Source organism: Pseudorca crassidens, chromosome 15 (genome assembly GCF_039906515.1).
Source record: "Pseudorca crassidens isolate mPseCra1 chromosome 15, mPseCra1.hap1, whole genome shotgun sequence".
NCBI classification, from domain to species: Eukaryota; Metazoa; Chordata; class Mammalia; order Artiodactyla; family Delphinidae; genus Pseudorca; species Pseudorca crassidens.
In genome coordinates, this window is record NC_090310.1 from 59,770,665 (window position 1) to 59,784,256 (window position 13,592).

General features: G+C 52.3%; 1 protein-coding gene across 1 annotated transcript; it reads left to right on the forward strand.

The window, feature by feature from the left end:
* The first annotated feature begins 723 nt into the window (after positions 1 to 723).
* On the forward strand, positions 724 to 11,654 carry DDRGK1 (DDRGK domain containing 1). The gene is made up of 9 exons (XM_067707642.1): positions 724 to 906; positions 2,124 to 2,330; positions 3,536 to 3,648; positions 3,877 to 3,978; positions 7,104 to 7,226; positions 7,558 to 7,596; positions 10,222 to 10,278; positions 10,808 to 10,856; positions 11,187 to 11,654. Exons 1-9 carry the CDS (start codon positions 738 to 740, stop codon positions 11,351 to 11,353), a joined length of 1,026 nt encoding a protein of 341 aa, XP_067563743.1. The 5' UTR covers positions 724 to 737; the 3' UTR covers positions 11,354 to 11,654.
* Positions 11,655 to 13,592: the final 1,938 nt, after the last annotated feature.

Sequence of the window (13,592 nt, forward strand, 5' to 3'; positions counted from 1 at the left end):
ACATAAATGTCACGCTGCACATAATCATTTGCAATAATTTCCACTTAACTTTTTTTACTCCCCCAGAATTCATTTTAAAGTTAAAAATTAGGGCCTCTCATTTGCAGCAACACGGATGCAACTAGAGATTATCATACTAAGTGAAGTAAGTCAGAAAGAGAAAGCCAAATACCATATATCTCTTATATGTGGAATCTAATATATGACAAGTGAGCCTATCTATGAAACAGAAACAGACTCACAGACATATAGAACAGACTTGTGGTTGTCAAGGGGGAGGGGTTGGGGGAGGGATGGAGTGGGAGGTTAGGGTTAGCAGATGTAAGCTATTATTGATATATATGGAATAGATAAACAAGCTCCTACCTTCTGTGTTCCTATAGCACAGAGAACTATATTCAGTATCCTATGATAAACCATAATGGAAAAGAATATTAAAAAAAAAAAAAGTAGGGAATTCCCTGGCAGCCCAGTTGTTAGGACTCTGCTTTTACTGCCAAGGACACAGGTTCAATCCCTGGCTGGGGAACTAAGATCCTGCAAGTTGCGCAGCAAGGCCAAAAAAAAAAAAAGGATATATATGTATAGCTGAATCACTTTGCTATACAGCTAATTCATTCATTCATTCATTGCTGTACAGCATATTGAGAAAAAAATTAGGGCCTCTAAATTAAGTGTGCGGCCTGGGCGGGGCCCAGTGGTGGGCGGAGCCTAGATTGGGAAACGGGAGGGGCCGCATGGGCGTTAGGCGGGGTCTGGGAGATCCCGGGCCTCAGGCTGGACGCGCTGGCTGGTTCCATCTGGAAGCCGTTGTCATGGTGGCCCCGGTGGTGTACTTGGTGGCGGCGGCTCTGCTTGTCGGCCTTATCCTCTTCCTGACTCGCAGCCGGAGCCGGGTGGTAGCAGGTAGGAGATGTCGCCACGCCATGGCCGGTGGTGCCGCGCGTTCTCTGACTCCGGAGCCTCTGTAGGCCGTCGAGCCGCGACTCCTGCGCATGCGCCGGCTTGCCTGGCTGGGCTGACGAGATAGCCGCGCCTTTCGCGGCAGGCAGGCTGCGCGCAGGCGCATACGTGCGCGAAGGGGGATCAGCGGGGAGCCGCAGAGCAGGATTGCGGCTCGGGGACAGAGTAGCAGGGTACCTACGCCTTTCTCCTGGCCCCCAAAGAAAGCCTTGCCTCATCTCTCCCCTCACCCCTTGGCACTGCAGAAGGGCCAGGCCCTGACGGGCACTCACATCCCTCCTCCGGGCAGCCCTTCTCTGCGCCAGTTGGGGGATCCACAGGGGTTTCCCATCCCTCCCAGGCTGGCTCCAGAGCAGCTGACAGGAGGGGGAACCTAAGTTTTCTACCTACCCACGAGCTGAACAGAGCATGAGGTGGCTCCCGGAAGCTCTCCTTCACTCTCAAGGAGAATACCCATGCGGCCATGCACCTTCCTCCTTGTTTTGCACCCCGCCCGGAAGTCCATGTCATCCTCCAGGGCACAGAACAGATACACCTGTCATCCTCCATCCTGCCCCCCTCCCCATGATTTCTTATCAGGATATGGGTTTGTGTATATGTCTCTTCCCCTCCTTGGACCCACAAGCTACTTAAGAGCATCTGTGGGGGCGGGGGCGGGCACAGAGAAGCTGAGGTAAGGCAAATAGCCAACAAATCTTCCTGAGAGGAGAGACCCAGCCCTCGGGTGTGCTCTCTGATTGGGGTGCCAGATAAAACCATGGCAGGTGGTGTTAGGCAACAGATAAATGCAGTCCTGCCGTGGGCATTCAGATGAGGTCTGGAGAGGTCAAGGTGGGCTTCCTAGAGGAGGTACAGCTTCAGCTCCATCTTGCAGGGTGGTAGTTTCCTGACAGGTCACCTGGAAAAGTGGGTCCTTGGGAGGAAAGAGAGAAGCAGCACAGGTGGGAGGGATGGGGTGATCTTGCTGCATAGGACCAAGGTCTGGGTTTAGGTTATGAAGGCCTCCACAGTCAGGCTGAGAAATTGGGACTTTGTGCTGTGGGCAGCGGGAGCCTGGAGGAAGTTGAGCAGAGGAGGGTGAGGCTTCCAGGACGCTGTTCCCCCTGCCATGAGGTGGTTTGGGCTGCCGGACAGAATCATGGTTCTTCTCTTCCCTACAGCTGTCCAAGAGCCTTTGCACAATGAGGAGGAGGCAGTAGTAGCAGGCCGAGTGGCCCAGCCTCAGCCCCTGGAGCCCGAGGAGCAGAGAACTGGGGGCAGGCCCCGGCGCCGCAGGGACCTGGGCAGCCGCCTGCAGGCCCAGCGTCGAGCCCAGCGGGTGGCCTGGGCAGAAGTAGCTGAGAATGAGGGGGAGGCCGTCATCCCAGGTGAGAGGGGCCCAGCCTGGTGGAGAAAGGGCCTGGGTTAGAGGGTGAGAGGACCCTCAAAGCTGGGCAGAAGAGTGGGGTGTGAAGCCATAGTGTGGGAGGGATATCTGGGAGCCATAGGATACAGTTAGGGGAGACTTAGGATCCAGCCTTTGCTTCCGGGGACTAGCAGCTCTGGATCCTGATCCCTATTCCATTGAGCCAACCCCCTCTTCCTTCATTTTGGCTCTCAGTGCCCAAACAGGAGGGCAGGAGTCTTCTTTTATTTATTTATTTGTTTTTGTCTGCACTGGGTCTTCATTGCTGCGTGCGGGCTTTCTGTAGTTGCGGTGAGCGGGGGCTACTCTTCGTTGCGGTGCTCGGGCTCATTGTGGTGGCTTCTCTTGTTGCAGAACAAGGGCTCTAGGCACATGGGCTTCAGTCGTGGCGGCACGTGGGCTCAGTAGTTGTGACTCATGGGCTCTAGAGTGCAGGCTCAGTAGTTGTGGCACACGGGTGTAGTTGCTCCGGATGTGTGGGATCTTCCCAGACCAGGGATCTAACCTGTGTTCCCTGCATTGGCAGACGGATTCTTAACCACTGCACCACCAGGGAAGTCCAAGGGCAGGAGTCTTTAGATTGACCTAGAGAGTTCTTCAGTCCACTCCTTTTTTTATTATTATTATTTTTTTGCGGTACGCGGGCCTCTCACTGTTGTGGCCTCTCCTGTTGCGGAGCACAGGCTCCGGACGCGCAGGCTCAGCGGCCATGGCTCACGGGCCCAGCCGCTCCGGGGCATGTGGGATCTTCTCGGACCGGGGCACGAACCCGTGTCCCCTGCATCGGCAGGTGGACTCTCAACCACTGCACCACCAGGGAAGCCCAGTCCACTCCTTCTATTCCAGCACTCTCCTTGTGTGGGTACACTCATTTCCTGAGGGCTTAACCCTTGGGTTAGAGTGCTTTCTTTATGGCTATGCAGATCTTAAGTTATCATCTGTTTTCTTGCCCCATGGTTCCCTCCCTCCTCCCCCACACCTAACACACACCCCCCCAGATGAATATCTGCGTGGCAGGGGCCTCTAGAGGGCAGAGCTGGGCTAGTGGTATTTGCAAGTGAGTGGAAGGAGACCCCCCATAAGGAGAGGTACAAGGGGTAGGGTGGATCCATCATCATCAGTCCTCCATGGCCAGGACCTGAAGTGTCTTTCTCTGACCATACTCAGCCCAAGAGGAAGAAGACATCGAGAAGCCAGTGGAAACTCACCTGTTAGGGAAAATCGGAGCTAAGAAACTGCGGAAGCTGGAGGAGAAACAAGCACGAAAAGCCCAGCGTGAGGCAAGCAGGAGGGATGGGGTGCAGCTCTGAGAAGTGGGAAAGAGTCTTCTAAATGGCAGACCCTCCCCTCGAGGCTCTTTGCATGCTGGGCTGGTATTTGATGCTTGCCTGTCTCTGTCTCCTGCAACGTTGGTCTGTGGCCAGGCCTTGCCTGGCCTGGCCTGTTTGGGAGGTGGGCAAACTCTAGCTGGGGGTGGAGATGTGCCCCCCATGAAGGCCTTTCTCCAGGCAGAGGAGGCTGAGCGTGAGGAGAGGAAACGCCTTGAGTCGCAGCGTGAGGCAGAATGGAAAAAGGAGGAGGAGCGGCTTCGCTTGGAGGAGGAACAGAAGGTGAGCCAGGCCCCTGATGCTGACTTCTGACAGCTGCCCAGGCAGCCTTGATACCCATGCCGCTTCCCAACACCTCCAGCCTAGAAGAGGGGCCTTGAGCCAGGTGCAGGCCCTGGTTTATTTGGTCCCTGAGCTCTAGGCACAGCCTCTGTAAAGCTGCTGCTGAAAAGTGAGCCTGAGACTGAAATTTTTGCATGTGATTTATTGGACACACCTGAAGCATTTGAAGAACATTGAGGCAGAGTGGCTAAAGCAGGGTAAGGAAGAAGGAAAGGGGTCAGAGAGGTAAGGTGGCAGAGGGGGGGTTCTGGATCCTAAGGGTCTTGAGGCTGTTAAAGGGCATTGTAAGAGATGGTGGATTGTATCTGTACCAGGTTCTGTTTGGGGCCTGGCATAGAGAAGATGCTCAGGGAATGGAGGCCACTGCAGTAAGGGTGGTGAATCAACCTTTGTTTGCCAGGTGCTTCCTTCCTTCTGAGAATCAGGTGCCGAAGAAAGGCAACATCACAAAGATGTGGGGTATATAGGGTGAGAGCCAGGGCTGCCCAGCTGGGAAGACCCCATAGCGTGGTGCCTTTGGCCTCTACTGGCCCTATTGTCCAGGGACACTGGATGGCAGGAAGCCTGGCTATGGGTGCTATAGTGGATGGGCTGGAACACAGCAGAGGGGAGGCATTAGTTGAGAGAGTTTTTTACCTTTCTGAATATTGAACTTAATAATGCACCTTAAATATTCTGGGACTCTTCTCCCCTGCACCCCAGATTCCCTTATTATTAACATCATGCCTTACTGTGGTATATTTCTCACAACTAATATTAATACATTATTATTAAGTGAATTTGACACATTATTGGGATTTCATTAGCTTTTCCCAAATATCCTTTTTCTTTCCCAGGGTTCCATCCAGGATACCACATTACACTTAGTTGTCATATCTCCTTAGGTTCCTCTGGCTTGTGACAGTTTCTCAGACTTTCTTTGCTTTTGATGATCTTGACAGTCTTGTGACCTGTTGGGCAAGTACTTTGTAAAATGTCTCTCTATTTGCGTTTGGCTTATGTTATTGTCACGGTTAGACTGGGGGTTATAGATTTCTGGGAGGAAGACCGGAGGTGAAGTGTCATCCTCACCACAACATAGCAAGGGTACATGTTATCAACTTGACTTATCACTAGTATGTTAACCTTGATCACCTGGCTAAGGTTATATTTGCCAGATTTCTCCATTTCCCATGCTTCTTTGGAAACAAGTCACTGCACAGCCCACACTTAAGGGGTAGGGAGCTATGCTCCACCTTCTTAAGAGGAGAGTATTTACATAAAGTATTTGGAATTCTTTTGTACAGATTTATCTTTTTTTCTTTATTTATTCAATTGTTTTATTTTTTTAAAGCAATTTAAAAATTTTTTTTCCTTTTTTAATTAATTTATTTTTTGGCTGCATTGGGTGTTCATTGCAGTGCACAGGCTTCTCATTGCGGTGGCTTCTCTTGTTGTGGAGCACAGGCCCTAGAGCGCACAGGCTTCAGTAGTTGCGGCACATGGGCTCAGTAGTTGTGGCTTGTGGGCTGTAGAACACAGGCTCGGTAGTTGTGGTGCGTGGGCTTAGTTGCTCCACGGCATGTGGCATCTTCCTGGACCAGGGCTCGAACCCATGTCCCCTGCATTGGCAGGCGGATTCTTAACCACTATGCCACCAGGGACGTCCCCAATTGTTTATTTGTATCCACATGGACTTATGGATATTTATTTGAACTTTGTATTATAATCCAAATGCTATCAGGTTTTTTTTTCCCCACCACGCCACGTGGCTTGTGGGATCTTAGTGCTCCAACCAGGGATTGAACCTGGGCCCTCAGCAGTGAAAGTGCGAAGTCCTAACCACTGGGCCACCAGGGAAGTCCCATCCAGTGCTATCTTATTTACTTTTTTGCTTAGATTGTTCCAGCTTTGGCCACTGGGAGCTCTTTTAGTTGGCTCCTGTGTACCTTTGACATACCCTTATTGTTTAGTTTTTTTAAAGTAGTTTCTTACTCTTGACACTGCAAAATGCTCCAGGCTCATCTTGTATATTCCGTGTCCCAGCTTTAGCTTCATGTTTAAAATAGATCGTTCTGAGAATTCTGGAAAATGGGTTGATTTGGGGCGAGACTGTTGCAGTAGGTTGTGCTGGTGATAGAATGACATGGGTGGATCAAGTTTTCCAGAAGTTAAAGAAAGAAGTGGTAGATGGGGCCTCATTTCTGACCAGGGCATCTGGCCAGATGGTTGTGTGATTCACTGAGCCAGGGGCCCAGGAGGAGTACCAGATGTGTGGGGAGTAGATCACAGGGTCTTTCTGGGACATAATCAATTTGAGGTGCCTGTGAGACAGCCCAGTGGGTGTGCCACTTGGGCAGTCGTGCGTTTGCAAGGAGAGATTTGGGTGGGGATACAACTGTGGCAGCCTCTGGCAAGGACATATTGTTGATGCTGTGGGCATGGTGAGGTGGCCCAGAGAGTGAAGGAGAAAGAAGGGACAGGGCTGAGTGATGGAGGAGGCGGGAAGAATGGCCCAAGGAACAGGAGGAAATCCAGGAGAGGGTAGGGTCTGGATGCCAAAGGAGGGAAGAAAGGATGGTTGGCTCTGCCCCAGACCACTGAGAAGACAGGGGTATGAGGCCTGATGGTTGTCCTTTGGCTTTTGTGGTTGGAGGACATGGGTGAGACCATAGCAGGACTTGTTTTGGTAGAGCTGAGTATGCAGAAGCCAGATTGGAGTGGGCTGGAGGGATGGCTGATTGGTGGGAAAGGGAAACTGGGTGTTTGTTCACGAAGTTTGGACGTGACAGGACAGGAAGTGGGAGGGGAGGTGACTGGAGGATATTATGGGGGAGTTCATGGCAGGATTTTCAGGGAAAGGGGAGCTGAGCAGCATTCATCTGGGAGGTGATGGAACTGATTGAGAAGAGGGATCCTGCTGTTCAGCTTAGGGGCCAGAGGGATCAAGGTCTTAAAGGAGCTCTGTCCCTGAGAAAGGGCTGGTCTGGATGCTCTGCTGCCCTGTGGGGGCAGCAGAGACCAGAACAGGATAGCGTGGGCACTCACCCCAAAATATCTGACTCTTGCCTCTTCTGTGTCCACAGGAGGAGGAGGAGAGGAAAGCCCGGGAGGAGCAGGCCCAGCGGGAGCATGAAGAGTATCTGAAACTGAAGGAGGCCTTCGTGGTGGAGGAAGAGGGTGTGGGCGAGACCATGACTGAGGAGCAGGTGGGCCCACCGCCCCTAGGAAACCCCTCCCTGTGCCCAAAAAGATGAGCCACCCCGTCCCAGACACCCCGCTGCTCCCCTCCTGCCTCCCCATTCAGACAGTGAGAGGCGGGTGGGCATCAGGATCAGCAGGCTCTAGCGGCTGAGACCTTGTCTTTGGGAGAAGTGGCACCTCGATCCCCACACCACAGGAGGCTCTACTGCTTACGCAGGTGGTTGGACAGGCACACAGGCATGGCAGGCAGGTGGCACTCAGATGGGCAGGTGTGTAGGCATAGACCCTGTGGCCCCTGCCAGGGGGATACTCACCTTGATTTCTCTGCTCCTCTAGTCCCACAGCTTCCTGGCCGAGTTCATCAACTACATTAAGGTAAGAAGCCACAGAGCAGAACCTGGGTGTCAGCTGCCTGCTTCTTGTGTGCATGTTGGATGCATCTTCAGGGCCTGGAGGGAGTAGGCCTGAGCGGGGGCTGCAGGTGTTTCACTCAAGCTCATGCAGGAGTGGGCAGGTGGAAAAAGAGAGGCTGAGCTTCTGGGCTCCTGGCCAGGAGAGTCCCTTCTCCTCTGACCCCAAAGGTGGAGAAGGACCTGGTCTGTGTGGGAGGTGCGAGTCTATGATCGCTTCCTCACGCTTAGGGTTTGACAGTTTCCCTGCTCTTTAGACCCCATGCTCAGTGAGTCACTGTGTTTTCAAGTTTCTTCATGCGTGTTTTCTGCCAGTTCTGTCATACTGAGGCTCTACTGAGGTGAAACAAGCATCCCCTGCCATGTGTTCCCAACCAGTAACTTGGGTCTTCCAGGGGATATAGGATGATGTTTCCTTTGGAACCTGGGACAGGGCAGCAGGTGTGCCCCCTTCTGTCTACAGCTGTAGCGCAGGCCTCCCGGATACTGCTCCGGGTTGCGTTGCATAAGCACGTCCTGCTCTGCTTTGCTGCTAAGCAACTTCTCCTCTCCCACAAAGGATGCGATGAGGGGAGAGGTTTTCAAGTGCAGCTCAGGGGTGCAGAGGCGGCTGAGGGAAGGAATGCAGAGGGAGCGGAGGTGGTGGTGGGAGTGGTAACCAGGGGCGCCAAGGAGCCGGGGGCTTGCTAACCCTCCCCCACCTCTCCCAGAAGAGAGCAGGGTTTAGACACCTCCCAGCTGGCGAGGGGCTAGGCTCACAGCTGGGGGCCAGGGCTCCCGAGAGGGAGAAGGCTCCCTCAGACTGCCGCCATTCCCCTCTGATGGAGCCCATTCTCCACCCTGGCACACTTGATTGAGGGCTGCAACCCTGGGAAGGGTATCTCACACTTTCCTGCTGCTGTTTGGAGCTCACTGTCCCCACCTACCCAGTGGGCAGCAATGTAGTCCTGAGTCTCTCCTCCAGGAAGCCCTCCTTCATCAGCTTCAGGTCCCCCTCTCCAAGGCAGAGGCCTGAGAAAAGGTACCCAGGGCAGTGCCAGCCCTCGCTCTCAGCACCTCTCTGGAGGGGCCATTTTCTGGGGGTTCTCCAAACTGTTTTGGAGTTTAGAAGTCTCTCCAGCCTGTGCTAGCTGATTCTCCCAGAGCTGCTGTCTGCAGGGAGAAGGAGAACTTCCAAAATTCAGCCTGCCCACCTTCCTCTTGGCTCCAAGGGGATGGGCTCTTTCGTCTTCGAGTTTCAGAACTGGAGGGACATTTCTGTGAGCAGCAGTTATGTGCACAGGCATAGCTTGCTCTTGTTACTCCACTCTTCTTTCTGATTGAGGCTGGGTTGGTTGGTTTGTTTTTCCAAACATACTTTTGGCCCCAGCAGCCCCTCAGGCCAGGTTTTCAGGGACCACCTGGGGGACTCCATATTCTCACTCTGAGCTGTCGCTCGGAGCCCAGCACCCACTCCCTGCTTTGTAGGTAGAGGCCGGCTGGCCAGGTCACCTTGTGCTTGCCCACACTCTGGCGCAACTGCCACTCACTTGCCTCCCTGCTTACATATTCGGTTTGGCATTTCAAACAGTCACATGCCATCTGCAGCTGGGGCGGTATCACCGTGTCACTCCTACCCCAGCTCATTTGCTATGGAAGATTCACAGAAACGCAAAAGACCGCCTTCTCTCAAGTCATATGCTGTCTGTTTGCGGGGGAGGAGGGGGCAGGTGCATGCGTAGGGGCAGGTGCATGCGTAGGATCCAGCAGTGGACCCTCAGCTGCATCCCTGGGAACTAACCTTTCTCCTGAGGATGTGAGGGAGGCACGTGGCACATGGCTGTGTGTGGAAAGCACTTAGCAGTGTTATCAACAGTTATGTTAAGGGGGGGCTCATACGGTGTGAAGAGGATGGGTAAAAAGAAGTATGGGCGTATCAGGGTTGTGGTACTCTCCAGGCCAGGGAGCATTGAGCAAAGGCGAGGCAAGAATGAGCTTCTACCGAGGCCCTGGCTTATTGGGGCCTTTTATCTGCTCTGTTCTTCTCCACATTCTTACATTCCTCCTGGCGGGGCTGTGAGCTATGTCTTTTTCAACATTGCTTCCCCAGTACCTTCTCAGTACCTTGTCCTGGCAGGTTCTCAGCAAATACAAGTTCTAGAAAAAGTTTTTTTAAATAGCTTTTGGTGACTGTCACCCCCCCCCCCTTCATCTCTATGGTGCTTCCCCTTCCAACCTGCCCAAGATGTTAGAAAGATACGTCTGATTGCAGAGGAGAAGGTGGCAGCTGTGCTTGGTTCTCCACTTGTGAGTCTTTCTCAGGGTTGTCTTCAGTCCAGGAGCCTGTGGGGCAGGTGGTAGTTTGGGGCAGATCTCTGCCCACAAGCAAGGGAATGAGAGAGGTTATGAATGTGTGTGTCTCTCCATATGGGTAGTTGGGAGAGTGCGTGAGTAGTGTGTGAAGGGAGCAAGGCTCTCCCATAGGAATCTGCACAGTGCTTATCCAGCCACCCAGAGCAGATCGGATCAGAATGCCAACTTCAGAGGGTTCCAGTGCTGAGAAGGATTTGCCCAAGCTTAGCCTCACTCCCTTTCCTCCTTTTGTTTGTAGCAGTCCAAGGTCGTGCTCTTGGAAGACCTGGCTTCCCAGGTGGGCCTGCGGACTCAGGTAAGCCCTACAAGGTGGCCTGTTACATGGAGTATGGCCATGGGGTCTGTGTGGCTGTAAGAGAGGGCCTGCCCTAAAGATGGAAAGTCTTGATGCCCCTTCCACCCTGCCCGCAACCAAGAATGAGTAGCGTGTAGGAATCTCTTGGCACCCCGGGAATCCTGCCTTTCTAACTAGTTGGAAAACAGGCAGGGAGAAAAAAGAAAAATGTCTAAACCCCATCACTCTTAACAGCCCAAATCCAGTTACCTTGACAGCTGTCTTACAACAGTCTATACCAGCCTTCTCGGCCAAATGTCACCAACGGTTCTCCCCTGGTTGGACGAGAGACTCTCTCAGGGGTCCTGCAGGGTCCCAGGACCAGAGCCCTTTCTCTCTGGGTCCCTCCAAAGGAGAAACATGGAGTCACATTGCAGGGTGGCCATGAGAAGGAGAGGAGGAGATTTGGCTGTGGTGGGAGGGAGGTTGCGAGTGCCTTTTCTGGGGATGGCAGCACCCATCTCTGCTCTGAGAACTGTTCTCCTCATAGGACACCATAAACCGCATCCAGGACCTGCTGACTGAGGGAACTCTTACAGGTGAGAGGATAAGAATCAGTCATTACGGGCCCTGGCCTTGGGGAGTATCTAGCCATGTGGGGCTGCAGGGACTTATTGCAGAGGTAGGATGACCACCCCGGGTTGGGGGAGCAGTGTACTGAGGAGGGGGATGCAGTTACAAGGAGGACATGCTAAGGCCTGGGGATGGCTTTGAGTGACGAGGACAGGCAAGGAAGCCTGATTTGACTCACCTAGTCAAGATTGGATACAGCCAGGAAAGGCCAAGTAGACAGGCAGGAGGGGTGGGTGGGTGGGCATCCTCAGGTCAGGTGGGGAGGGCTCAGCCCCACAACCTGCATGTCCCCACAGGTGTGATTGACGACCGGGGCAAGTTCATCTACATAACCCCGGAGGAACTGGCTGCCATGGCTAACTTCATCCGACAGCGGGGCCGGGTATCCATCACCGAGCTTGCCCAGGCCAGCAACTCCCTCATCGCCTGGGGCCGGGAGCCCCCTGCCCAGGTCCCAGCCTGACCTAGCCCTTCCCTCTTGGACGCAGAGCTGGCATGGTCTAGCTGGCTATACATCTTTATCCCTCCCTTCCATCCTGGGGCAGTGATGGAGTGTGGCCAGGCAGTTATAGATTAAAGGTCTATGAGCACTGGTGAGCTTGGTGTGGCCTGGTGTGGCAGAAGGGGTGCTAGGTGAGCAGGTGAAAATCTCAGCCTCAGAATATATCTTGGGAGTGGGGGTGGGGTCCTTTGGAGGCAGATACAAGTTCTGTTCTTATCAAGCATGCATTCCTCCATTCATTCAATAAAAAGCGTTTACCCTGTTCCTTTGTGTCCTGCAAGCCCAGCCCCCAAGGCCTGGATGAGGTCTTACTCCTCCTCCCCTACTTTACCAGAGCCAAAGTGGGAATCCTCTTGGGCCACATCTCCCTGAACTGAGGAAGGAGTTCTCACCATGAGAGCCCTTAGGAAGAAGAGTTAATGAGAAGTGCCAAGGATAGAGTCCTAGGGAACATCAGCCTTAAGAGGGACGGAAGGGAGGTCAGGGAGGAGAGAGGCTGGGCCAGCTGCTTGTGGGACAGGGAGAAGAAAGGGGAAGACCCGTGTGAGCTGGATAGATGTGCAGTGGAGGGACATTGCTTCATATAGTGCCTCACGTGAATTCAGCTCTACATCCTTGACAAAAAGTTTGAATGGTGTGGGTGATTCCACCCACTGGTGGATGTAAGGACCATATGCTCAAGAGTGGGTTGAGATGGGAGATGTGTGTCTCCTGTAGGGTCAGCACTCTGGTTCCTGTGAGCTGTTCATGGCATGAACTTCCTGCTGTGCTGAGGGTGAGGCATCTGTTTAAATGTGTATTTTTTATGCAAGATGGCCCCTAAACACAACCACCTACTTCCTCTAGTGCCTGGTGGAGAAGGGCAGCTTTCTGTTCTGGTCTAGGAGGAAACGGTCTGTGTAGATGGTGATGGGGAGACAGGACATCAGGCTCCGATAACAGAGCCTTCCTGAGGGATTGTCAAGGGTGATTTTGACTCATTTGATGCCATAAGCATAGACTATAGAACCTAAATTCCAAATAAGGCATAACTCTGCTACTTCTATCAGCGATAGACACTTGAAGTCACCTGGAGCTGGGAAGGGCCACATGCATTGTTGGGAAGGCCATTTGGGAGCCCACAGTCTAGTAAGAAGGAAGAAATAGACATAGATAACCACAGTAAGAGATAGAAAGATAAAATTCCAAAGAGAAAAGAAGAGCTTACAGTTAGAGCAGTGGTTCTCAGCCCTGGTTGCTCGTTAGAATCACGTGGGGAGTTTACCGCAGTCTCGTGCCAGGCTGCACCCTGGACCAGTTCAATCAGAATCTCGGGTTGGGGTCCAGGGAACATAAGTAAGAGATTACAATGTGTAGCCGAGGTTGAGAGCCAGTGAAGGAAGTGAGGGTGGGGTGGAAAGGCAGGCTGTAAAGTTGCAAGTAATTAAAATCCCCAGTGGAAGGAGCTTCTCTGGAAGAGCAAGACAGTAGCTCCAGGTCTCTTCCATCCTTTCCCTCAACCATCCTCAGCCACTGCCATCCACGTAGCAAGATGACTATGGCGGCCCAAGCCGCCACATTCTACATTCAGGACACTGCCCACAGGCCTGGAGTAAGAAAAGGGCACAACCCTTCCTCATATCCCAGAAGGCTTCTAAGACTCTGGGATATGAGGACTTCCTGGCAGTCCAGGACTTAGAAGGCTTCTAAGTCCCAGGGGCTTAGTGTAGAGGGGGAAAACCTATAACCCTTTGTGCATTATTTAGTAATCAATCTACTAGTCTAATAAAAGTATCAAATGAATAGTTCTTCAGATAGTAAGCGATTAACATTTTTCTAAATATGTACAAACTGTTTTAACAACTAATAAATGAAAACTTTCAGGTTTAACCACTTAGACAAATTTTCAAGTGTTTAAGCATTAATTATTACTTAAATATTTCTAAGCATTTAAACTCCCCAAATTAGTACAATTGACCCTTGAACAACACAGTGGGTTGGGAGCGCTGGCCCTCTGCACAGGCAAATATCTGCATATAAGTTATGGCTGGCTCTCTATACGGAAGTTCCTCCCTATCTGTGATTCTGCACCTGCGGATTCAACCAACCACAGATTGTGCTGTACTGTAGTATTTACTGCTGAAAAAAATCTGCATGTAAGTGGATCCAAGCAGTTCAAACCCATGTTGCTCAAGGGTCAGCTGTATATGAAATTATTTTA

Excerpts from the sequence above, each read along its gene's own strand:
- DDRGK1 (XM_067707642.1), top strand. The coding sequence starts at position 738 with ATGGGCGTTAGGCGGGGTCTGGGAGATCCCGGGCCTCAGGCTGGACGC. Across the intron at positions 3,649-3,876 it reads CACGAAAAGCCCAGCGTGAG|GCAGAGGAGGCTGAGCGTGA; the intron begins GCAAGCAGGAGG and ends GCCTTTCTCCAG. Across the intron at positions 10,279-10,807 it reads AGGTGGGCCTGCGGACTCAG|GACACCATAAACCGCATCCA; the intron begins GTAAGCCCTACA and ends TTCTCCTCATAG.